The 27,278-nt window shown below is 43.5% G+C and overlaps 2 protein-coding genes across 3 annotated transcripts in view; one reads left to right on the forward strand and one right to left on the reverse strand.

Moving 5' to 3' along the window:
- psda (pleckstrin and Sec7 domain containing a) overlaps positions 1-2,289 on the forward strand; it is a 62,411-nt gene extending 60,122 nt beyond the window's left edge. The window contains exons 18-19 of the mRNA XM_063191264.1: positions 584-727; positions 1,810-2,289. Coding sequence (XP_063047334.1) covers positions 584-727; positions 1,810-2,289 — 624 coding nt within the window. The remainder of the gene's footprint in view (positions 1-583; positions 728-1,809) is intronic.
- A 477-nt stretch (positions 2,290-2,766) lies between these two features.
- Positions 2,767-26,585, reverse strand: nfkb2 (nuclear factor of kappa light polypeptide gene enhancer in B-cells 2 (p49/p100)). 2 transcript variants are annotated; one of them, XM_063191168.1, is made up of 24 exons: positions 26,353-26,585; positions 25,830-25,888; positions 23,938-23,980; positions 23,657-23,738; positions 23,463-23,503; positions 23,045-23,143; positions 22,561-22,712; positions 22,034-22,146; positions 21,291-21,449; positions 19,949-20,053; positions 19,076-19,176; positions 17,687-17,825; positions 17,116-17,241; positions 15,763-16,017; positions 14,886-15,027; positions 13,640-13,754; positions 11,695-11,902; positions 11,321-11,490; positions 9,651-9,753; positions 8,970-9,208; positions 7,988-8,081; positions 7,378-7,544; positions 6,890-7,001; positions 2,767-5,805 (listed from the first exon to the last, which is right to left on the reverse strand). In XM_063191168.1, exons 1-24 carry the CDS (start codon positions 26,383-26,385, stop codon positions 5,723-5,725), a joined length of 2,940 nt encoding a protein of 979 aa, XP_063047238.1. In that variant the 5' UTR covers positions 26,386-26,585; the 3' UTR covers positions 2,767-5,722. The 2 variants fall into 2 exon arrangements, with proteins under 2 accessions (XP_063047238.1, XP_063047237.1); XM_063191167.1 differs by having other exon boundaries at positions 7,378-7,547.
- Between the last annotated feature and the right edge of the window lie 693 nt (positions 26,586-27,278).

Genomic DNA, 27,278 nt, shown 5'->3' on the forward strand with positions numbered 1-27,278 from the left:
ACTGTTATCACGTTTCTTTTAACGGTATACCACCCAGCCCTACTGAGCTATATAGACACGTAGTATCTAATGTCTACTTCGTCTAACGTCTATTTATGTAGCCCCATAATGCGCACTGCTCTTCCAGTGTAGCACTGTAATAGTTATTGAAACGTTTACTACCATAGTGCTACACTACTATGACATAACGCAATGCATGGCCTTTAGTAATGCACTATGACTTTCATTTCATTTATTTTCATTCTGATAGCAGCAAATTTATAACGCTGTGTCTTAATGAGATATTTGGTCAGCAACTTGTTGCCAGGCTCCACCACCAAGCTCACACAGGTACTTTCCATTCATTCCCTGTGAACACAGGCGCAGATAGGCCTGCTGGCGGGCCCCCTCACTCTTTGCTGGAAAGACTCAATTACATAATAAGAACATTGTTATGACATTACCAAGTGCCTTGGTTTTCTATTGAACCTGCTTCTTAGTACCCCCCCCCCCCAGATTGTCTTCTTACAGCAGTGTGAAGAACATTCTTTGTTGTTCTGGAAATTGAATGCATATTTGTTTGTGAAATGTGCTTTATCCGTAGGATGAGCAGGTCCAGTCCCATGAAGCACGCTTTCGTGCTGTGCAGTCGGAGCTCATTGAGCTGCGTGCTGTCCCTCCCAGTCGAAAGGTCAAAGGTCGTGAGCTGGAGGAGTACAAGCAGAGAGAGGAGTACCTCGACTTTGAGGTGAGTAATTCTACACACACACACACACACACACACACACACACACACACACACACACACACACACACACACACACACACACACACACACACACACAGTCACACTCACACTCACACTCACACTCACACTCACACTCACATACACACACACACTCTCACACACCACCTATTCCATGGAACTCAACTCACTTTGGGAAGTGATATTTAGGGGATTTTTTGGGATGATTGACTGAGAATGATTCAGACATGCCTGCACTCAAGACTTACTCTAGCCTGAGGCATCTGACCTTGCAAGGTCAGTCTATTGTCCTAACTTTAAAAAAAATGTATTTTTTTGCCAGTGTATTGTTTTTGTGTCTTGTTGTGAATTGTTAATTGACCTTTGTCTCATTGTGTTAACAACGGTATGCAACTGTGTCTATTTCCCAAGTCAAAAGCAAAACAAGTCAGATGTTAGCTGCTTAGCCATTGTCCAGGTAGTGTGTACACCAGCTAGTAGAACAAATGCTAGCGTTGTGAGTAAAGTCAAAGATTATTTTAATTCAGAATGGACCGTCTCTGGTAATTATCAGTTAATCTCCTCCTGGAACCTCAAGGGCATATGCTGTGCCTTGTCTAAGAGTCCTGTTGTACCTCACTTGGGAGCACCTCTTAACAACAGAACCCTTCCACTCTATTACCACACAGTGTTTTTACAGTGTTATTTAAACTCTTTGAGAGTAATACCAAGTACAAGTAAAAGAGTGTTACATTTTACTCTCTGGGTGGCATAAATAGCGGGACCTATATCCGATTCTGACCCGAGTTCAATTCCAGATGACACCATCCTTCCCCATCTCTTCCTCACGACACTTTCCTGTCACTTTTTCACCTTGTCAAAAACCCCAGAAGTATCTTTTTAAAAGTCACTCTCTATGTGTTCAATTACCATCACAAAATACACTATGTACTCTGTACTATGTACTATGTACTACCGCCACCAACACCAGCACACAACACCTTACAGTAAACAACTCCTACATCCAAACTTCTGCAGTACAACTGACCCCTGTTATCTCCTCCTTATCTCCTGCTGTCCACCAGAAAACGCGCTACCACACCTACAGCATGCTGCTGAGGGCCAAGATCCGCAGCGGCGAGTCGGACCTGGCGGCGTTTGAGGCGCGTCTCTTCAGCGACGCAGGCCTGCAGCGTGCCCAGTCCAGCCCCACGCTGGCCCAGGAGACCTCCATCAGCAGCCAGGTCAGCAGCAGCAGCGGCAGCAGCGCCAGCGGCAGTGCCAGTGCCAGCATCAGTGCCGGGGGCAACAGCAGCAGTGTCGCCGCCGGCAACAGCAGTAGTGTTGCTGGGGGCAACAGCAGTAGTGTTGCTGGGGGTAACAGCAGTAGTGTTGCTGGGGGCAACAGTAGTAGCGTCGCCGCGGGCAACAGCAGCAGCATCAACAGGATGACCGGACAAAACGTTGCGAGCATGAGTGCCAGCGGCAGTGGTGGCGGCGGCAAGAGGGGCGGGAAATGCTTGGAGGGACCAAGACCGAGCTACAGGAAGGCCATCAAACTCTGAGGGTGCCATTTCTGGGGACATGCTGAGGAAAGAATACAGTACATGTGAGCGGCATGGAATTGCTCACCCCAATCGCCTCTCTCCTCCCTGCCTGAACATTGTTTGGATTGATTTCACAAAGGCTCGTGTGGATTACATTTCCGGGGCGGACCAGGTTGTGGTTGCATTGGTAGTCAGTATGGTAGGCCAACATAAATCAAACCACGCCTCACCAATGTAAAGGAGTGTGCTCAAGTCTGATCTCCTAAGGCGCCGTGTTCCCCTCCTTCGTCTTTTTTTTCTGTTGCTTTCAGTGGTGGCCTGCATAAGATGTACGGTAACGCCATCTACAGCGCTAAGGGAATGTCATTCATTCTCATCCTCTGCTGGTCTCCTAAAGGGGCGTTCATCTGACGTCACAGGGATCCCGCAAAAGTGCTGTCTTGACTCATTTCTACCTTATCTAGCATCTCTGGTCGCATCCTAGTGAGTGTGTCATTTCTTGGGTGGCAGCTTGGGCTGCATTGAGGTGAATGGTTTGGTCTGGAGGGCAGCTTTCAGTTCTCCACCTGCTTGTCGTATAACCCTGTTTGAAGTTTGACCAAGACCGGTGGATTGATTTTATTTCCGCCTATGCTTGACCAGATTGTGGTTTCATCCTTGCGACTGAATATTCACAGTTCCACATCTGGTGTATGACAGAAGTGAGCATCTCACCCAGTGTGCCCTGTGCCCTGGGGTTGAGGGACATTCACGCAAAGAAAGGACATTGGGGAAGGTGGATGAATGTATGGGAATATATTCATCTGACTTCTTTCTGAAGGAATACCGCCAGCTTCGAATCATCTCTGAGGTTGGATTTTATTTCTGGCTAACACATTAAAACTGATCATTATGCTTCTTTTAATGGCAACCATTGTCGGACTAATTGTTGTCATTTCCCTCGGAAGGTGCTTTAGGGCCATGAGAAACATACCCATAACTCCTCAGAACAAAACAGTGGTACAGGATTCTGGACACACAGTCCCTGCTCCATGGCAACCTGGTTGCCATGACGGTCTGGACTGGAGACACGGGTGGCTACCTGCCAAATAGTGACTGAAAAGGGACAAACATTTCCTGTTTATTTTTCCCGTCTTTATCTGTTGGTTTGTTGTCACGTGAGAAGAAGTGAATGAAATCATTCCATAACTGGATTTCCCAAGCACAGCATCACAAGATTATTTAGATTTAAAGGAAAGACCTCTCTATGTATGAGATGTCTGGTAATGCATGACTCAAAGCATGCTTATGATTTGATGTCTTTTTAAAAAAGAATCTTAATTCCCTCATTTGTTACACTGCTTGTTTACCACTCAAAAACAAAGTGAAGAAACCGTTTCTTTTTCCTGGCTGACCACTTTGAATGTTTAACATAGGCCCAAAGGGAAGCAAGATGACAATGAAAGTGATGAAGTGACTGTTCAGTGTGAATGTGCACTGCTTTAAACCACATCCTGTGAATTGTATTTGTATATATATATATTTAAATATATTTACTATATGAAAATGTTTCTATGAGCTAAAGTAAGAGTAATGTTTTGCGTGTACATGACTGGACCTTGGCACAGCCAACCTGTTCTCAGGGTCAGATGGAGACTGTAATGCATGTTTTCAGCCAAAAGGTGGAGCTCTGTGGTCCATGGGAAATGGCCTCTGGTGGCACCCTGGCTTTGGACTTGGCGGCATTGACAGTCAGTGCAGTGCAACTAGAGGCCTGTGTCTATGTGACCTATTTAAATAGACGTACAACTTTTTATTCAGAATAGCAGTGCCTGGTTTCTGAGTTACCTGTTCAAATGTGATCTGACTTATACTTGGGGCTCATACACCTTTTTCTACTCAGAGTATAACTGGAACTATGACACTGTGTAAACACTAAAGGGCAGATATTTTACAAACAAGGTCTTGACTTGACTCCTTGACCCGGGGCCAAGTATGGTGTCAAACCTCTACACAGACAGACAATCTTGATATCTCCTGTAACTTCATGGCAGTGGCTCCTTGAAGGACAGGGCCAGATGTGTGGGTGGGTAGTGAGAGACAAGCATCTTGTGTGCTTCTGTGGCTTAAAGAAACACTAAGCAGTTTTTTTTTACTTGTAATGTTTTGAAAATGATTTCAAAGGCATATCAGTCTGTCACAAGGTGAAAGGCCCTTCTGAAGAAGTTATGGTGCCTCCCTCAATGGGTAAAAACGGCACTAAATCTAATAAAATAATTTCGAGAGGCACGTTATCTCTGTAGTTCAAATTAGAGACAGATCTGCCTCAATATGTATGGTGTGTAAGGGGAAAACTACTTAGTGTTACTTTAAAGTGTGAGATTAGGTAGAGAACCTCAGTGGCACTTTAGGTATTTCTTGTACTTAGGGTGCACATCAAACGTTAAGAGATTTATTTATATATATACATACATGTGTGTATATATCTATATTTTTGGACATCTGTTGTTCATGTCTTGTTGAGTATTTGTAAGTACTATTAAAATGTGTTGACTTAAAGGCAGTTTAACATAAGAGTTTTTACTGAATGCTGGTAAAATGTACAGTAGCTCTGTTCGTTGCATCTCATTGTGTCGCATCACTCATTCCTTACTTTGGTTTTGTTTATTTGGTATGGGGCTGTTCATATTAGCTATGTATATACTGTGAATATCACGCCTCAATTGCTACACTGTTCGTATGTTTTGAAAACAGCAGCAGAAGAATAAAGTCTTTTTAAGCCATGAGAAATGCTGAGGGTGACGTTCAACAGATGCTTGCTTGCTGTAAAACTGGTTTTACTGTGTACATTCTGTAGAAACTGCACACAGTCACTGTATGACATCCGGGTAGGTGATGGCAACGAGGGGATTCCATATATTTAAAGAAAGAAAAAAATCAGATTCAGGGACAGTGAAACATTATATTAATTTATATCAACAACATGTTTAAACTGTGTACAGAGTTGGTAAAGACAACGTTTGAGAGAAGGGTAACAAGCATACTGCACATCAAAGACATACTAAGACGCAACATGTTTAGAGTCGCACAGACATATTTCAAGAGACACTGACATGCTGAAAGTAAACTTCTATCAGGGATGGTTATGATATACCAAGGTAGCTCTGAGATGAGACAAAATGTTCTTTATACAGTAAAAATATAATTATAGTATACACAGTATAATATAATTACTATTATATGATACCATAATAACGGCATTACACATAGTTATTTAATATTAACATCCTTATCGAAGTTGAGGTTTTAAACACATTCGACTCATGACAGCACACTGGAAGATCAAAATGTAAGTCACTTTGGATAAACAATATCAGCGAAATACAATAAGATACACAAAGTCTCTGTTTTCCTCATCTACGCGAGTTTTCTATTGGCCATTCCATGACCTGGAGGTATCCTATTGGCTGAGTTAGGAGGTTGCCATGGCAGGCAGCTCTCCATCCTCTTCCTCCATGCCCTGGCTGCCAAAGCCGCTGTCCACCGTCGTGTCCACTGCAGAGGGAGAGGAAGGCGAAACATGGTTATAGCCTGGAGGCAGGTGACACTTTAGAATAGTGTTTAATACATGTGTACAGACTGTCTTGTATAGCGGACAAATTAGACATGGGTTTGAGCGATACTTTACCATTTTGGAAATTAGCTCAATTTAGATCCCCTACTGTAGGGTTTCCCAAAGTGGGGTGCATGCACCCCTGAGGGTGCGCTGCCTGCCATAAGGGGGTGCATGAGCTGAATAGAGCAATGGCTGATATCTGTGTTTTTATTCAGAATTCATGAACATTATGTAGTTTTTAATTGTTTGGTGAATTGTATGCTTCAAGGGTCCATCTGAAGTGTAATTTATAACTCCTAGACTTGTAATAATGGCAGAAATAACGTCAGGGCTATTGGACATGAGGATTGCCCAAAATGTGCGGCTGTGCAACATTCGCTTAGGGGGTGCGCGAACGACATTGAAATGTAAAAGGGGGTGCGCAGGGGGAAAAGTTTGGGAACCGCTGCCCTACTGAGTTAAATAGTTTAGTTTTACCTTTCTTCTGTTCTTTCGGCTGTTCTCATAGTCTGGGGATGTTACTTCTAGTTCCAAGCAAGCAATTATCATTGAATGTAATGGGTCCCATAAGATATAAATAGATAAATAAGATAAATAGATAAATAATAATTGCTAGCTTGGAGGTAGAATTTGCATGGCCAGACTCAGAGAATGGCTGAAGAAAGGTAAAACCCAATCATTTAACTCAAGGTGAGATGTAAAATGAACTTATTTCCAGAAATGGTGTAGTATTGCTTTAAGCAAAATCAAGGGCCAACTATGTCCTTATGTCCTTACTATTATAAAACAAAGGTCTAACTTGCAACAAACCAACATTTTGAATTATGCCAAACAAATGATTGATTTTGCTTAACACGTGTAGATAGATAGGTAGATAGATAGATAGATAGATAGATAGATAGATAGATAGATAGATAGATAGATAGATAGATAGATAGATAGATAGATAGAGAAGGAGAGAGAGAGGACGGGAGGTAAGGAGGGTGTGTGTGTGTGTGTGTGAGTGATTTGTGTGGTCATTACCGGTGCTCTGTTTGTCTTCTGTCAGCTGTGACTGTCTCAGCAATCTGACCCCTTCGTTCAGACCCAAGGCCTGAAGAGCATCCACCAAGCCTTCAACCGGACCCCCTGCCAGCTACACGCACACACACAAATACATAAAATGTTAAGAAATGTCACTGTCTAAACCAATGATTGAATCATCACAGCAATCACAGCAATCGTAATTCTCACAGTTTCAAACAGTGGGATACTGTCATTTCTACACCTTCCTTGGGCACAAGATCGAAGTATTCCGTACTGTTCGACATGTTTTTCATATGTTTCTACTATACACTTTTTCATGCGTTTTTCTGTGTGTTTCTCATTTCATTTAAAGTCTTCTTTGTGCACTTTGTATCTGCAAGTGATGTATGCTATGATTATGTCCTCGATTGTAAGTTGCTTTGGATAAAAGCGGCTGCCAAAATGTAATGTCATGTCGCGACATGTTAAGGTCTATGTGTGTTCACCTGGTAGTTCTCCAGAAGGTTGTGGCAGGGCGAGGGGCTCTCCTGGTAGAGGTGGGCCAGAGTGAGCATGCCCAGCTTCTCCGCCAGGTCTCTCCAGGGCACCCGGCTCTGGCTGAGGAGGCCAGACAGACGCTCCAACAGCTCGCCGTCTATGTGAGGACTGCCCCCTGCTGGGATGGAGGTCAAATAGAAGCGCAAGGGTTATGCACTGTGTACATAGAATGTGTGGGATAACAATGTCCATCACTACATCTGTGGGTGTGCTCTGACTATGACGCAAATCAGTCTGACAATCCACCAATCAATCCGCCTTATTAGCTTAGGAAATCTTTTTAATCAAGACATGTAGAAACAACCCAGTTGCATGCTTGGATAGCTTAGAGTTTCACCTTTTAAACGAGCCATAGCTCGAACACATCACATGCCGGGGTTTTAACAAACAACGTCAAGCACGGTCTGGTTTGCTGGCATTCTTCCAAATAAAACACAAACTTTCCACAAACAGTATGGCAGTTGCATGGCGGCATTCTCAATCCAGTTTGACTGCCTCAGTGCATGAACCAAAGAGGACATTCGGACATGAATAAATACATTCAGATGTTTCCCTTACCGATTTCTTCCGAGCTCTGCTTTGGCCTCTTCGTCGTGCGCCAGAGAGGAGGACTAGGCTTGGAGCTGTGGCTACTCTCCAGAAGGTTCCTTACCTAAGGGGAGAGAGAGAGAGGATTCATTAGTCTGGGACCAACGGGAGTGATAACTAATTCGTAATATGTGGTAATAATATGTAGTAATATATCTACATACTAGTATTACTTATATGTGGTAGTATGTAGAAGTAGTACGTAGTAATTAGGCTTGGACTAATAGGAAAGGAAATCTGCTAACTGTTCAGCTGACAGACTTCAATGATACTCCACATAAGAAAAACATATTATGATTTATTTTTTTAGACATATTTGAGTACATGCTGTACATGTAAAGTACTGTAAATCTTTTAAGATTTGTAGGCCTTTATAATGATGGGAAAGTGAAAAACGAACCAAGTGTGAAAGAAAGATGGGCTGGGGTTGGGATATGACCCAGACTGCAATTGAAGCTGGGCTCCACATGTTCATTAACACAGCTCACTGTGGCGCCCCTGCATGCAGTTTCTAAAGAAACTCTGTGTGTGTGTGTGTGTGTGTGTGTGTGTGTGTGTGTGTGTGTGTGTGTGTGTGTGTGTGTGTGTGTGTGTGTGTGTGTGTGTGTGTGTGTGTGTGTGTGTGTGCGTGTGCGTGTGCTATAGTTCAAATTTGGTGTCTGGTGAAACACAATCAATCCTCTGTGTAATGTTTGTTACATAGGACACTTTTTCTGTGTCTCAAATGGCGCACTTGTGTCAGTACACTGATGTTTAGTGCATAGTGCACACAGTGCATTGATCTTTAGTGCGCTTTGTAGAGGGAAAGCTTGGACTTTCAGTGCACTGATTTTTTCAGCCTGAGTGCCCTATGCTCTAAACATAGGGCCTGAAGTGCACATTTGAGACAGCATTGGTCTTAGACTTTTGACCTGTGATAAGAGTGTGTGGAGTGTGTGGCCGCCGTCGTTACCTTCTGGCACTTGGCCAGGTCGAACGGCCGGTGTCCACCTGCTGGCCTCTTGCGTGGGTTGATCTGCACGCGCTCCAGAGTGGAGGAAACGGCCTGCACCTGTCCTCCGATGTCCACTTCCTCTTCCCTCTCCTCCTGACCCCTGTCTGCCGGCCGCACATGTTTCTCCTCCTCATCTTCGTCTGACGAAGACGAGCTGAAGAAGAGAGGCTCGTCGTTCTCCAGGTCCTTGTTAGCACCTACACACAAAAACAAGGCATACAGATCACACAATCATGTATTTTTTTCCCAGGTTTAGCTTCAGCAGCAACGCTTTCAGTCTTACTCAGCAACAGTTCCTGTTCGGAGAACATGCAAATGACATCTAACCGACGTGATGTGCCATACCCCGTTTGAGGCAAATGCCACACCATCCCCACTGCCTACAGATAAATTCTGTAGTTTAGTCATTCTGGCTTGGTGATTACTGGGGTTTTATAGCTGGCTGGCATGGACAGTACCGTTGACACAATTAACATATTAACTGTTTGATGATTCAATCAATGTGTGCAACTCTTCCCTAATATGACTCCACAGCACACAAATTGATTCCAGAACATATCTTCTCAAAATTGATTCTAGAATGTGTCCCAGTGGTCTAGAATGTGTCGTATTGTCTTGTTGTTGTATTAAGGATCTCACCTGCGGCTATGAGCATGGAACAGAGAGGAGGCGAGCCTTGGCTAGCTGCCAGGTGAAGAGGGCTGTTTCCGCCAAACGTGCACACATTCACATCTGCCTTCAACTGAAAGAACAGAGCACAAAAAAAACATTGAGAGGTGAGGACAGGAGAAAAAAAAGAAAAGAGAGGAAAGGAGAAGAAAATACATAATTAGATATAGACATCAGCCTTTAGCTGAAAGGAAAGGAGAGAATAGCACAAGAGTACATGGAATACATTGAGAGAAGAGATTAAATTAAACGAGAAGAGAAGAGAAGAGAAAAAAAGAAAAGAAAAGAAAAGAGAAGAGATTAAATTAAATGAGAAGAGAAGAGAAGAGAAGAGAAGAGAAGAGAAGAGAAGAGAAGAGAAGAGAAGAGAAGAGAAGAGAAGAGAAGAGAAGAGAAGAGAAGAGAAGAGAGAACAACACACAGTAGAAAAATGGGAGCTGGAAGAACATGAGAACAACTGAGGCTCACACATGAGCACAAAGTGTCGATGACACATCTCACAGTGTCACACATTCATTCTGAAATTCCCCTGAATAGTTCTCCGACGCACACAGGCCTTAACATACAACACCAAGCCCTCACACATACACTAACACAGCTCAGTTTTGAGGAAAAAAAAATAGTGGTCAATATTACTTGCAAATATGGGGCCCTTTATAGCGGAGTGTAGGACAAAGAATGTAGTAGACATACAGTGAGCAGGGCTCAGGAGTACACCCAAGATGGCGCAACAATGAAAGGGGAATTCCAATGAATGTGTACCTCACCTTTCACCCAAAATAGAACCTTAGTAACAGTCAAAACGAACTCACTAATGACGCTAAAGTAATTCAATGTGAAAGTAACACATGGTGATTATATGTGGCTTGAAAATGGCGACATACAGTCATATACAGTACATTCTTTGGTTCTAAAGCTTTCGTAGAAATAGAATCTCTCTCACTAGCTTCGCCTCATACTTGAAAGAAATACTGCAGAATGCACCATTCCCAACAATTGAGCGTTTGAGATATGATTCAATATTCTAACCGTATCAAACAAATTGAAATAATCTCTTCACACCTTTTACACTTGATGAAGATGTATTGAGTATTGTGCAAAAATGTTCCTCCTTTTTTTATCGATTATTAGCACCTGTTGACTTCTCATTGGATCTGCTCAGCCCATTGACAGTAAATAGAATGGACGCCAAATCAACGCTATTTGCCATTCAACGCTTTGAAGCCAGATTTGGGAACATTCCAACTTACATTCCACCTTAGCAACGCCAAACGCAGGTGCTGATTGGACAACAACAAGACTTCTAACGGTCAATCAAACCATGTTCTGATGCTCATTGGTCAATTTAACTTTTAATATCTCTCTAAAACAAAACATCACCACAAAAAATCACCACCCTGGTAAGTTGGAGAGCAAGGGGACCTACTAGTTGAGCGAAAAATTATCCCCCTGGAGTGGAATTTAAGGGAGATACAGGGTTTTATGTCTCTCATAGGAATGAATGGGATTTGGCCATTTTTTGGTCTTTTTGGGTCCAACCTTGGCTCCAACTTGGCTTCAACAATGAAATAGAATTTTGGCCTCCATTCTATTTACTCTCAATGGCTCAGCCACATAGTGTAACAGTAATGTAACTGTACCTCAGTAATGAGTGAACAGGCCACTTTGAAGAGGTTGTCCTTGACGGCGAGGTGCAGGGCGGTGTGTCCACTCTTCTGCTCCTGAGCGTTGATCTTCGCCCCATTCTCCACTAAGAGGCGCAAACAGCGCTCTCCCCCTCTCCTCACCGCCATGTGCAGAGGGTACAGGCCTACACACACACACACACACACACACACACACACACACACACACACACACACACACACACACACACACACACACACACACACACACACACACACACACACACACACACACACAGTCAGTACATATTTATTTTCAAAAATGAGCTAGATGAAAGAATATTACGTGAGGTGGGTGAGGTGATACTATGTTTTGCGTCCGGCCTCACCTGAGAAGTCGGCGGTGTTGACGAGGTGGGCGTGTCTGTCGCCCAGGAGCGTGAGCAGTAGGCGGAGCGTGGCCTCATCGCCCGCGTGGGCGGCCAGGTGCAGCACGGTGCGGCCGTCGCGGTCCGGCACAGAGGGGTCCGCACCCAAACGCAGCAACACCTCCATCACCTTCAGCTGACGCGTTATCACCGCCAAATGCAGAGGGGACTGGAGAGGGGGATCGAGAGGGAGGGAGGGAGGGAAGGAGAGAGGGAAATGGATGGAAGAGAGTGAGAGGTAGAGAAAAAAGAGGGAGAGATAAAGTGAAAAAGGAGGTGGAGGAAGAGAGACAGGGGAACATGGGAAGAAGAGAGCAAGAGGTAGGAAAGAGGGGGGATAGAGGAGAAAGAAAACGTCAACAAAAACAGTAAGTGAGATCAGGCCCGCCAACAGGGGAGGAGGGATAAACGGGTATGTTGCCCCAACCCCAGAGAAAGGGGGCCCAGAACTGGGTCACCATTACATTGTATGTATTGAGGGGGGGGGCTATAAAATGAAATTGTCCTCGGCCCAGTCAAGGCTGGCCCTGGCCCTCAGTGAGATAGACAGGGGACAAAAAAAAGGTCACAGACGAACAGAGTGAGTGAGATAGAGACAGAGTGATATAACATAAACACACAATTATGTGCTGTATCTGAGTGGGGGTTGAGATAAACAGGACAAAGGGATGTTCGGTAATTTCTCCCAAAAACAAGGTATTGTAACATATTTTATGTGGAGCAGTGGGATAATTGTACAGTGAAGCGTCCTTCGGTAAACCCATTTGTAAACAATAGTGTTGATGATGGTGTTAAATGGCCTTCTAACCTTGTTTTTGATTTTTTTCAAAATATGACTTGTATACTGTGTGTGGGTTGGCCCAATTTGACTAAAAGCCTTTATCCATAAATACATCAACAGGCAAAAACGTTATGAAATCAATGTGCCAATGACCTACAGATCTCCAAATGGGCTGGGTAATGGACCAGCTGATAGAAATTAATGTGCAAAATATCTGTGCCCTTCTATGTAATAATAAGGTGGTGGTATAATGGCTTGTAGCTGATAGCTGATCTACTTATCTTCAGTGCCCATTGCATTTAGCTAATTCTGAGCTGGCTAACACACATTTGTGTCAAGGTTTTCACTTTTTGTCCCAGAGATGGATACTCCTCTTGTGCTTGTAAATCGTGTCTGACCGTCTTGATGCTTTTTTGTCTCTATGAGTATGTGCATGAGTATTGAAAGTTGTTCAATGTTGGTGATGTTGTCTTGTCTATACTGCACCCACATGTCAGGGCTGCGTCAAGTTGGATGGTTTATGAACACAAATTTGCCTGAGGGGACAATAAAGGCATCTCTTTTGGCTTAAGAGGTGTAGATTTGAGCTAACCTGGGAATTCCCATGCTACCTTGTCTACTCGTTCCAACCTGAAGGTTTGCATGGAAACCCTCGCTGAAATATTCGCCAAAGTTTAGAACCCCATCACAGAACAGGGAACGGTGCGCAAGACATAAGCCTATATTACATATTAGCCTATTACATAATAGCACCCACCCTACGCACTGAAACGGCACCATTTGAGACACAGCATATACAGTATCTCACTTATGATGTAGTCTGGCAATAGCCAGGGTAGGGGGGTATTACAAGAACCTGGTTAAATTAACCTTGAGTTAGTGGTAAATTATCTAACAGGAGAGCCTGGATTCCTCGTTTTCTTAGCTAAATGACACCTGTGGCCTATCCGTTAGCAGGTTTACTTCTCGCTGTAGGTTAACGTAGTCAGGTTCTTGGAATAGTATCCATGTCAAAGGAGTAACGTGTGTGTGTGTGTGTGTGTGTGTGTGTGTGTGTGTGTGTGTGTGTGTGTGTGTGTGTGTGTGTGTGTGTGTGTGTGTGTGTGTATGCGTGTGTGTGTCTACCTGTCCCAGGTGGTTGAGCCTGTTGATGATGTTGTGCTGGGGGATGGTCATGATGGCGTGAAGCAGCTGCTGCACCACGGCAGGCTGCTGGTGGATGATGGCTAGATGCAGCGGCCTGGGGACAACACAACACACAAACAACACTGTAAACAAACACACATGGGAAAAAAACACCACAAACAACAATGCAAATGCTAATGCTGGGTGTATTCCATGTGCCTGGCTCAGTAGTAAACCTGTTTAAGTTAACCTTGAGGTAGTGGTAAATCATCCATTGGAAGAGCCTGGAGTGGTCCTTTGCTTAATTACAAAGTACATGAAACCGCAAGATACCTTAGTAGAGTGTTTCTCAAACTTTTTTCAGACCAAGGACCACTTTCCCCCCCCCTAAAAATGTTCAGGGACCACCTGTCAACTGAATTGAGAGTTGAGGGGTGCTTTTTTGACACTGCTAAATTCGATGCAGATCACTCACTCTTTATTCATATTAAAAGCCTGTATTATTGTGGTGAAAATCATACTTCAGCCATGTTTAGTTTTGTAATTATGTTACAAATATAGCCTACTGCTGTCTTGGAAAAGTAGAAATCCCCTCGCGGACCACCTGAGCACTGTCGCGGACCACTAGTGGTCCCCGGACCACAGTTTGCGAATCACTGCCTTAGTAGAGTAGGTTGTAAGGTTAACTTAGCCAGTTTTATCACTTAACCAGTTTCTTGGAATGCACCCTGTATATAACAATATCACAACAACAAAGCAAAAGATGTATACACAACTCAACCATACTCAGACTGTCTATAATGTACCTAATGACTAAATCCTTTAATATGAACACCCGATGACTTCTCACTGGCTGATTGGCCTCTCTAAAAGAGATGTTTGATCAAAGAGTAACAGAGAACCTCAGAGTAACGCAAAGTAACATGGTAACTCAGTCAACCTAAAGACAGAGATTAAGGATGGAGTAAAGGACAGAAGGCATGAGAGGATATGAGATAAATAAAAGGGAAGAAAAATAGCACGGCACGGTGCTACAGCTACACAATGTCTATTTTAGTTATTTCTCCTAGCAGTGCAATGAAAATACTTAGAAATAACGTAGCCCCTTAATGCGCGCCGTACGGCACCAGATTTTCTTCCTTTTTATTCATGTCTGGTCCTACACTGGTTGCACCGGATTGTCGTTTGAAGCGAGGAGTATGTGTTTTCCTTGGTTCTGCAAGAAATGAGTGTGAGGTGGACTCACGTGTCTCCGTTCTCGTCCTGCACCCCGCACAGCTGCCTCTGCACGGCCAGGAGGGGGCGCACATCTCCAGTGCTGCAGTAGTCCAGCAGTGCTTTGGCCGTACGCTTGGCCGTGTGCGTTGCTTTGTTCTGGAGCGCTGCAACTGCAAACACACACACACACACACACACACACACACGCACACACCATGATTGATTCTTTATTTCTTTTCCATTTATATAGGCCTAATTTGCATGTCTAAACAAGTTCAGTTCATCGTCCATACTTTGACAAACCATGCATACCTGGTTCTCTTTTTTGGTGGTACAAACAACAGCTAATGCCCAGAAATGAATTAGTAATTGGTAGTTGATTATTGTACCGCAATGAATATGCTTCTTAAATAATACAATAAATAATAGCAATAATAATCCATTTAATAATGGCATTAGCTGTCGTTGTGTCACTCTGACGTGTGCGTACTACAAAATGCCATTTATGCACTTTCTGTGCTATGAGAGGGCTGCCGTGCCGTGCTATGCTGATACCAAGGACAGAGTAGAGTAAGATGATTCAAGCCCGTGCATTTCCTGGATCCATGTGATGTCATGTGAACACCCCTTTGGGAGACCTGTGTTTAGGAAACCTTTGGAGGCTTTAGGTTGAGAATAAACTGAGTTCCCTTGGCACTGTAGATGGCGGTAGCGCACATCTTATGCAAGCCGCCACCAAATGCCACAGAAAGACACAATGAAGGAGGAGGCAATGCCCCTTTATGAGACCAAACTTGAGCACACGCCTTTGCATTGCGTGGACGGACTTTGAATCAACTTACTCTACTAAGAACTCATACTGTGTGCTTGATGCTCCGTGCTGCGTGCAGGACAGGTCCACTTACCAATCTGCAGGAGCTGCTTCTGCACCAGAGATGGTGACGCGCTGGGTGACTGTGACGTGTTGCTAACTCCTCCCTTCTGCTGCTGCTGCTGGACGCCCCCTGCCTGGGGAGCGGAGGAGGCCGCCATGTGCATAACCCCTCCTCCTCCTCCACCGCCACCTCCACTGTAGCCACTGCAGCCCCCACCACCACCACCACCACCACCACCATAGAAGCCTGAGCCTGAGCCGTCCATGTGGTGGCCGAATCGATAGCCTGCAGAGAGGTTGGCAAGACATCACAGTAAAAAGAGGCCGTGTTAATGGTGCTCTACACTCTAAAAGATGTTAAATTAACTCTCAAGCTACGTACACACACACATAGCTACTAGTAACTCGCTCAGCAAATGAAGTCAATAAAATGTCAATGTGTTCCAGCGAGACGAGCAGGCGAGTAGGCGAGTACCGTAAAAGCGATGCGATGTGGGCGGATCCCAAGTTGAAAATATTTTAACTTCGAGCGAGGCGAGTAAGCGAATAACCAATTGGAATGCAGAGTTAGGTACTTCTCGTCTGTACATTGGCAGTTAAAGCCGCGGGAACTTTCAGCCAACGTTCATGAGAGAGTGGCGAGTAGGCGAGCGAGCGAGAAGCTAGTAAATAGCAGCGATGTGTGTGTACGTAGCTTAAGTGTTGGCTTCACACTGCAACTTTTTTTTTTTTTTTTTTTTACTGATCCAAGTTTAGAATCAGAGTCAGTGTGGTTGCTTTCATTTAAAATTAACTTTGTGCATGTTTGAGAAGACTGCAGACGGGAGCATGAAAAAAAATATGTCTAGGCGAGACATTTTGGACTTATGATTGATTCCAGGGATATCGGTGTTCTACATCAGTGTTTCCCAACCTTTTTTGTCCTGCGTACCCCCAAAGCCATTTTGTCATATGATGAGTACCCCCCTCACTCATGCTCCATATCTGTTCCTCTATCCCAATGTGACTACACTCCATATATTTGCTATTATTACATTTTTCCAAGTACCCCCTGAGGTGTGCTCACGTACCCCTAGTGGTACACGTACCCCTGGTTGGGAAACACTGTTCTACAATATGTCAGGATTGCACTCGGTATTCAAGGATGCAAAAACACAAAAAGACATTCATGGTGGCATACTGTAGCTACATAGTTATCTGAGGTATGAAGATAAGGCACGTATGCTATGGAGGAAGTGGTTAATAAGGCCTGAACTGCCTGCTCCAGCCTGAGGCCTGGGTCGTGTGTGTGTGTGTGTGTGTGTGTGTGTGTGTGTGTGTGTGTGTGTGTGTGTGTGTGTGTGTGTGTGTGTGTGTGTGTGTGTGTGTGTGTGCATTTACATACTTCCTCCACCTCCATGGCCTCCTCCTGAGCCCCCGAATCCCCCAGGGCCCCTCTCGGACGGCCCCATCCAGTCAAAGTGCGGGTGCGGTATGGGCTTTTGACGTTTCCGTTCGACTTCCTCTTTATCTGCGTATAAACAGATGAAGTGGCGATAAAGAAAGCGAAAGAAAAAAGGAAAGGCAGAAGAAGACCAAAAAAAAATCAATGTGACCAGAATGTGATCAGATTGACGTCTGAAACCCCCTTCAGAGTCAAAGATTGTGACAAAGACAAGTCTTTGGGCAGACATCACAGGACTTTAGGCATATGAGGACAGCATGATGCTTGTGCGCGTGTGTCTTGTAGATCTGTGTGGTTGGTTGTACTTGCTGCTTAATCTGACATACTACTGATGTATTATAATAAAATGTTTTTTGGTACAATCAAAAGAAGGTGTGTGTGTGTGTGTGTGTGTGTGTGTGTGTGGTGTGTGTGTGTGTGCATGTGTGCATGTGTGTGTGAGTGCACGCGCGAGTGCACGTCCATTGGGAATCGTGGGAGGTTCCAGCAGACAACAAGTTTGCAGACTTACCTGCGACATAAGGCACGTAGGTGAACTGTTTGGGTTCGCTGCAGTCCCCCCCTTTCTTCCTCTTGAGCTGTATGAACACTGTGACGGCTTTCTCTATATCCGTTCTGTAGTATGGCGGAGTCTTGAACACTATGGCATACTGCAAGCACAGCAAAGACAGACCATGGTGATATTATTTAAAGGAGGCAGACACCAAAGAAACACACGCTTATTCTCTTTCTTTCGAGAGTTTGAGTACACCTACACTCATTTTAATAAAATCAGACTACTGTACATAATAGCATCACACAAACACAACAGTAGCACACTGTGGCATGGTGGCTTCGTAGCCTCTTTGGGCAGATGGGGTCGCCGGCGGGCCTATTCACTACTTGCTGAAAATACTCAACTGCAACTCAACTATGACAGAATAACATTGCTGTGACATTATAGGGAGCCTTAAGTAACCGATTAAGACATAGCCATTACAATTTTAGTGAAATGAAAGGTTATCACATAGGGGAGTTAAAGACCATGGCACACTGCAGGGACAGAGCAGGGACACGCAATGCCACTGTCCATAATATAACACCAGCAAACACCCTGGATTACTATAAACGCAGGCTAGAGACACACTGTCAATGACAACAGTTGTGATGGAACACAAGTGATGAGAAAACCACAATTAGCAAAGGAAGTCTGCATATTGTATTTCTCTGAATGCTGTGGTTGGTTTTTAGACACTGTGCGTAGCGTTATTGTGAATTGAAACCCATTACACAGTGATTTATTCATTTATTCCACACTTAGATAGTCTTATTAACACTTAGAGAAATCTTCTAGATTGTATTTGGTGCCATAGTGTTCTCTAAGTGTTGAAATAACATAGCATTTTTTACGGCGTACAGTAGGCCTGTTTTTAACTACCCTTTAATACTGTGGTTTTAGTTGTTATTAGAGGGATATTTCGGCAAAGTTAGTATGTATCCTTACTCTTTGTGGTTGTTACTTACAACACATAGGAAACTAGCATGACAAAAAATGGAACTAGGATAGTACAGGCTTTTGCCAGGGCAAATTATTTCTCAACGAATCACTGCCAAAAACAAATCTTTTCTAAATTGGCCGCATTCTATCTATGAAGGTTCTCATTCATCCAGGAATAGAACTGAAGACTTTTCAAAGTGAAGACATGAAACGTCTTGAGGGTCAGAATAGACACACGGTTGTGTACAACTAAACACTTCACCGACGCTATACTAACTACATCAGTCAGTGACATGAATCTCCAAGTGCACACTGTGAAAACAAACGATGTCCAAGTTTTACGCAACAAAACTACAATTACACACAAATAGAACAAAACAGTATTACAAACACCATGCACACACTGAGGTCAGTAGTGCATACCTGCTTGTGTACATCTGTGGGGGAGAAATCTGCAAAGGCCTCCCAAGGCCCAACTCCAGGCGCAGCATCGTCCTCCTCGTAAAACCGGACATCTATGTCATCTAGAGATGTAACAACCGACAGAGAGACATTGATTAAAGGATTTGTAAATGCTGTTTGAACCATCTGAGATTAAACCCCTACATAAGTTTGTTATGACAAGAATGGAAATGACGAGTAACAAATGTCTACTGTCATAGTAAAGTTGTAGCGATGTTGTACGTTTCTGATTATGTTTTAAAGGTCATGTCAGGGAAATCAGTTCAGTTCAGTTCAACTTTATTGGTACCCGAAGGTAAACTGGGTTTGCAGTATAAAAGAGAAGATGGCTGTCCTTACATCAGAACCACAATGACACATGACACATAAACATGGAGTCTAAAAAGACACATGTACGCTTCACAAAGAAATAAATAAAATGTTTGACATTTGACTGAATACACATACAACATATAGCCTACACACAAGGGTGGGGGGAAGGGGGGGTATAAACTAACTGCAGTGGTGGGCCACAACACTTCATACAACCACTGCAGGACCATGGCAGAAGTGACACCACACTCCTGGCGCAGCTAAAGTGCAAAGAGCATTTTTACAAATACATAGGTTTATTTTACATCTTGTTTAGCAAAGTAATTGCAGCTGGGACAAAACTGCTTTTGAACCTATTGGTTCTGCAACCAGGAACTATCAGCCACCGTCCAGAGGGGAGGTACTGGAACTCACTATGCAAAGGGTGTCGGCTATCAAATGAGGCAATACTGGGCAAATCAAGGAGGAAATTCCAGGTGCAAAGGGTAAAAGGATGTTGTTTGGTGCAGAGAGAAAAAATACCTTTTTGCACTTTATCACAAAGGAGAAAGATCTCATCTCCTCCAAGCACTGAACCACAGGTCTTGTCCATGCGCGAAATCTTCAGGTTTGAAGCATTGGGTGATTCTAGGTTGCACAACAGATTAAAAGAAGCTAATGATTTATCTATGCACAGTACACTTTCCAGTGTTAATTCAAGACTTCAAGAGATTAGAATCCACTATCACTAATATACTGTAGTGACACATCTTGACTTCACTAATATAGTGACACAACTTGACTTAACACTTAACACATCCAGTGTATTGGTAATAATCCCAGCCTGAGGCGTCATCGTTCACACACCTGCCTTCTCCCTACCCTGTTCGGTAATTTGTCGTGTTGAGTGACAACATCAGTAGTCTCGTCTTAGAGAACTTTACTCAGACGTGAAGTCGAGGATTTATGGAAGCTTATGTACACATCTTGATTTAGAGCAACCTAACACATCCAGTGTATTGGTAATAATCCCAGCCTGAGGCGTCATCGTTCACCCACCTGCCTTCTCCCTACCCTGTTCGGTAATTTGTCATGTTGAGTGACAACATCAGTAGTGTCGTCCTAGAGAACTTTACTCAGACGTGAAGTCGAGGTTTTATGGAAGCTTATGTATCACAAGGCCAGGCTACATGTAGCCTCATAATGCACGCTATGCCGCCGGTGGAAAGCTGCAATGGTCTTTAAGACTTATCTACCGCAGTACTATATGACTACAACATTACATCCAGCCTTTAAGACATAGCAACTGTTGTAAATACACTGTTACCAGAGTGGCAATTACCATGTCATAATGTGCAACTAAAGGCCCTGAGTACTGGTGTAGATTTGTCAGTGACTATCAAAGTGTTCCACTGGTGGAACGGCATTCCCTGATCATTGCTATTCTATGAACAGAAAATGTATAAATGCATAGGGGGCATGTTGTAACAGATTCACCATCACTACTGTATGTGCTTATACAGGAAGTATGGGTGAGCGGTTAGGGCGTCAGACTTGCATCCCAGAGGTTGCCGGTTCGACACCCGACCCGCCAGGTTGGTGGGGGGAGTAATCAACCAGTGCTCTCCCCCATCCTCCTCCATGACTGAGGTACCCTGAGCATGGTACCGTCCCACCGCACTGCTCCCCATGGGGCGCCACTGAGGGCTGCCCCCTTGCACGGGTGAGCCATAAATGCAATTTCGTTGTGTGCAGTGTGCAGTGTTCACTTGTGTGCTGTGGAGTGCTGTGTCACAATGACAATGGGAGTTGGAGTTTCCCAATGGGCTTTCACTTTCACTTTTTTCACTTTAAGTATGCAGAGAGAGTAGGTGAATGGACGTACTGCTGTCGTAAATGGGGTTGGAGATGACGGGTTTTAGGGCCCTGGTGTAGGCCCCCGTGCTGTCCTGGAGGTACGCTGTGAACTTGAGGCGCACAATGTTGAGATCCATAGACCTGGCCAGCTCCTTGGCTTCATTTAATATAGCCTGCTCATCCGTGTCTGTGGATGTGTGGACGTCGGCGTGATAGAGAGACAGAGGGGACAAGAGGACAGTCATGGTGAGAAAGAGGTGAAACATACAGCAAATGTACTATGTATAGTAAAGTATAGTACTAAAATTAATGAAATTATACGAAGTGCGTAAAGTACACCCTATGTTTATGTTAATGACAAGTCAAGATTCAAGATTCAAGATTAGTTTATTACGTCTTATTATAGGTTTGAAGCCTATAAAGAGTAAAAATTGTTGCGTTTTTCGTGTCCTCAAAAAGATTAAAAAAATAAACATAAAAAAGGGGGGGGGGGGGGCAAAGAAAGTGCCTTATTGTCTTCAGCATGAATTCAGTTGTTGAAGTCATGAAGTCAGTATGTTATTGGACACTAGAAAGCATGTACTCTATTGTGTAAGGAGGATGAAATTAAACAATTTATCGACCACCAATGCATCAAGCACACTGTAATTTATATAGCACTTTTCTACTCATGTCAGCATGAAGTGTTTTACAATGTATATACCACATTCCCCTTTCCACGGGCTACTACAAGTGCAGGCCTATTCATGGTGAACTCTTGTAACGTCCTACCACTTGAGTGAAATGCAGTCTCCCTCTGCCGTCTCCTCTCCTCTTTCAGCCTCTTAAACAGCACGTCCAATACGCCTCGCTTGGTCACATGCAGAATACCCAAATTACTAAACCTGAGAACACAGGCACACAGACAGACAGACAGACAGACAGACAGACAGACAGACAGACAGACAGACAGACAGAGTGAACAAGACTGATTACTTTTCAAGTACATTACATTACACATCACATTACAGAAGGAAACACAAAAACAGTTCTCCACTATGCTCAAAAGCAATTCAGTTCATTTTGGCACAGGAGGGATGGGGTTACATACAGCACATTTGCCTGAATGTATTAACAGTTTTAAAAAAACCGTCTATATGTTTTCTGGAGCCATCCATTTTAGGACAACTGGCAACAACACCCTGTGGTGGCAAACAAGAATTTTTTTTTTTTCGTTCATTCAACACACATCGGAGGTCAACCTAAAACAAACTCACTGTGCCTGGAGGTCACACCTGAGAAACAAAGGTCAAACTCACATGGCCTGGAGGTCATTGGGCCCCACGTCCACTACGCAGGTGCCGTTCTCGTTGCACTGACGCCCCACCAGGCTGTGAGCGTGCACGCGAGGGGGGTCCGTATGGGTCACCAACTGCACTTCTACTCGAGCGTTGCCAACGTAGTTACACACCTGCCAAGAAAATCACACACACACACACACACACACACACACACACACACACACACACACACACACACACACACACACACACACACACACACACACACACACACACACACACACACATGTACGTTGTTACATACCTGCAATGTTACTTAGGGCTTGTTAATGGGATTTAGGTAATTTTTTTCATTTATGGGTGTTAAGTGATCAATGGTCAATAAAAATAGTGTTTAGATCAACAAACACACACACACACACACACACACACACACACACACACACACACACACACACACACACACACACACACACACACACACACACACACACACACACACCTTGACAGTAGGGTATGTTCTTCTGTTCCTTTCGCTGGATGCTCCTGGTAACCCCCCGTGTGATGGGCCCTCACACTCATATCGGAAACGAAAGCCCCGCTGGCATCACATCAGGAATGAGTCGAGGGGAAACACACACACACACACACACACACACACACACACACACACACACACACACACACACACACACACACACACACACACACACACACACACACACACACACACACACACACACACACACACACACACACACACAAAGGTCACAAACTACACAAGGTAGCACAACACAGTCTATGCACTCGCTTTAAATGTAAAGAATATATGAAAAAAAGATAAAGATGAGAAAAAACACACCTCTATGGTACAGCAAATATCACTGTGTTGAAAATGAGTTGTTAAAAATATCAATTACCTTTTTTGGTTCTTCTATTATTTGTAAATAGGGACCATCAACTAGAGAAAGAAATTAAAATAAAAGGTTATACAGATTCATCTATAGACACATGTCTTTACACTACACATGATTTGTGCTTTCCTGTTGTGACGCAACACTCAGTGCACCTGACATCTCATCTGTAGGCACACTGACAAATGGCACAGACTCACCAGTTTCAATGACGTACGGTTCACTCTTGATGTCCAAGTGTGGCATGAATGCATTGTCAATGTAGCTGTTTTCCATAAAAAACTGTGGGAAGACATAAAACAACAGAAAGTCAGAAAAAAACAGACTAGTAAATTAACCAGTAAACAGGAAACGTCTAGGACAACAGAACATGTCTAGCATAATTGCACTGCACCAGTACTGTACATTTAGGTTCAAGGAATCCCAATACATGCACATAATGCAAAGCATTACCCCTAAACTTCACAAAAAAGTATCTCACCTCATTGTCCAGCATCTTTATGGGGTATTGCGAGTCATCCATTCTGAAACAGTGTGGAAAAGTACGCAGATGAACAACAAGCCAAGTCACACTGGACTTAGGTGTCCTTCTGTAGGATGTGTCTCACGGACAAAAGAAAAAGAGATCTGTCTGACAGGGTTTTTTTCTGAGGCAGGCAGGAGCCAGGCTAGCATCCGGAAGCTGTGCTTTCTGAGTATACAGCACTTAAGAGTGTGTGTCGCCTGTGCTGCTAGTCAACAAAAACTCCACTGAGTTTTTCCCATGTTGAGCTGTCTTGAAGGTGTTTTCTTAAAGGACTCCCTCCCCACGACACTACCAAGAAGGACCAAGTCAGAACAAAATCAAAAAAAGATGGTGCTGTTGTTTTGCGAGAAATGACAAAAGCAAGGGTTGCTTTCACTTTCAGCTGGCTAAACTAAACGAGGGCAGCTCTCTCTCTCTCTCTCGCTCTGTCTCTCTCTCTCTCTCTCTCTTGCTCTGTCTCTTTCTCTCTTGCTCTGTCTCTCTTTCTTTCTCTCCACCCCTCCCTCCGCCTCTCTTGCTCATGTTACTTCCAGGAAGTGTACGGCAGAAAAAAAAGGAAAGCCCCCAGAATTCCAACTCAGTGCTGCCTCTGGTGTCACGAGCCTGAAAAACACCCAAACACACACACTGCTCTCGGTCTTAATCCTCAAGATGACATGCTATAAGTTACAGTATGTCACCAGTTCTTTATCTATGCCTTATTTTTCAAATCAGCATGTCCATGACACTATATTGCAGGATCTCTTAAAAGATGAACATAAAATGGTTGAGAAAATATCTTAAAGACATGTGCCATCATACCATTATAAAGTTTCATGTACAATGAAACTACAAACCAGATCAAACTGAAACAGAATTGTCAAACTACAGCACACTTCCTATCACTCTAAAGAGGGGAAAACATCAAGATAGTCCCACAATCACTAGCATGGAATATCCCAAGGGTGGAAGGGGTTGCCCCCAAATCTTTTATGTTACCCTGTGTTTGCCCCAATGGCAGGTACGTAAGTGCGACTTCCCAGCGCAAAGTGATAGTACAGACAAAAGAACAACAGATGACTCTGGTGTGTCATACATTCAGCAACACACCATAGCATTATAACAAAGTTATATAGTCGAGTGTCCAATGTTAACTCGGGACACTTGCACAATGTTACGGTGTCTAGTAATTGCGCAAGTTGTTCATTCATGAGTTGTGACCCGGAACAAAGAGTGACACATCCAGTCAGTGACACATAAAGACTCATGACACAAACTCACACACTGGGGTTAAGCATTTAAACTTGCTATCAATACATAACAATAAGAAAAACCTTGGGAAATCAGGAACCAATTCTGCTGATACAAAGATGCAAAACATGACAGCACAAAATAAAATGCCTTGCCACTAAATCAACTACATGCAACTAATTAGTGTTTTTAAACCAACTGTTCTTCTGCTGCAATATTACGTTTAAAAAGTAATTTGCCTAGACACCTATGCCTGTGAAGACAGTCAACCACTTCTCGAGATACAACCATTAAATAACAAATAGATTTTGGAAGGATTTTGATAAATATATTCACTCTTGACTGAAGTAGCCTTCTGTATATAAATTTCAACATAGGGATCACACATTAAATGCTACATAGTCTGCCAATATGATTAATTACCACCACTGTAATGTCAACTACATTCTGTCATTCTACCTTCTGAACATTTTCCACTATTATCTATTTGTATATATGATACATTTTTATATACATTATATATGTTTTTCAAAATAAGATATTATCAATAATATATATTAGATATTATAGAGACCCTACAGAAGTCATAGCCTACAAGTTGTTTGTCAAGCACTTACCTCACTCCTCCAGCCATTCCGTTTGCAACCCCTGCATCTGCTCTTATTTTACTCTGCAACTGATAAAAAAACGGTTATAGATGAGTTACAGTTATTTCCCATGGATGTAATTCCCCCTCTCCTCCCTCAGCAGCACTACTGGTGAGCAAAGTCAAAGTCACCACGCATTTAGGTAACCTTCCCAAAACACAAAAGTCCTGAGGGAATTTCCAGACATGTTCTTACCAGGCTACTTGTTATTACATTTTCGAGCTTGACAAATTATACACCATTCTTGTTGTAGGAAATCACTTCAAATATAGAAGTAGTCGCATATGCGCCAACAAACTCAACATGGTTCTAGCAGTCGAGTTTGATCAAGTTTCGCCCGTCAGAGGGGCATGCAGTAGGGCATGCAACTCCAAAATGCTCCCCAATTGTCATTTAATAAACGAGTAGCGTACCAATTTAGAAATAAACAACTTGTCCTGCAAGTTTGGGGTTTGCCTTCTCAAACATTCAATAGGCCTACATGTCGCCTTACCTCCAAGTGTGAAGTCCAGATGTTGCTGGTCATTACAAGTCCAAATAGTACAGGCACCACACAGCAGCAACAACAACAGAAATATCAGAATAAACTAATAATTCGTTACACGACTTCAAGAATCCTTGAACGGAACTGTTGTTATATTTGAGGCTTGTAATCCTGAGGATAGCTCCAATGTTTACGCAGCTCTCCACTGCACGAGTTGTTCTCTAACATCTGGAAAGCCCCGTACTTGTTGGGGGAATTCCGCAAGCGCGTGGCCCTGTCGACAGCTGTGATTGGAAGGCGCGTTACAAGTCCCTCCCACTTGTCACCTGGTCCTGGGCGACTACTACTTGTGCGCGCCTGCTTTAATCTAGTTTAACCTGATTCGCGCTAAGGAGGAATATTGTAAACACATTTTACATGTTGGCTCTCATCTCATCTCACTTAGAAGCCGGGAATGTAGCATTGCTGGCTGTAACGATGAAAGCTGTATTCTGAAATACAACGTGCCAGGGAGGAAATAAACTGTACTTGATGAACCAGTCTCAAAGTCCAATGCAAAGTTCATAAAACAAGTGTAAGCCACTGCTTCCTCATAGGTTACACTACTATATAGAGTTACACAAAACCTCATACATTTTCAATTACGAAGTGTTACGCAGGACACCATAAACCATTCCATGTGCCATAGCGAAGACTGTGTGGCAATGTGTGAGAGGTCAGGTGTGGATTAGAAGATTCAAGGGATAAACCATGACAACACAGGAAGCAGCACTGAACAGAGAGAAGTGCGTGCGTGCACGTACATTTTTTTTAAAAGTCTGCTAGCAAACAAGGGGAAACTAAAGTTCAACACAAATAAAAGATTGTAGCCTATCTTTTATTTAGCAGAAATTGTAAAACTGCACAGCAACAGAATGGCTTAGGGCAGGGATGTC

Source organism: Engraulis encrasicolus, chromosome 24, assembly GCF_034702125.1.
Source record: "Engraulis encrasicolus isolate BLACKSEA-1 chromosome 24, IST_EnEncr_1.0, whole genome shotgun sequence".
Lineage (NCBI taxonomy): Eukaryota > Metazoa > Chordata > Actinopteri > Clupeiformes > Engraulidae > Engraulis > Engraulis encrasicolus.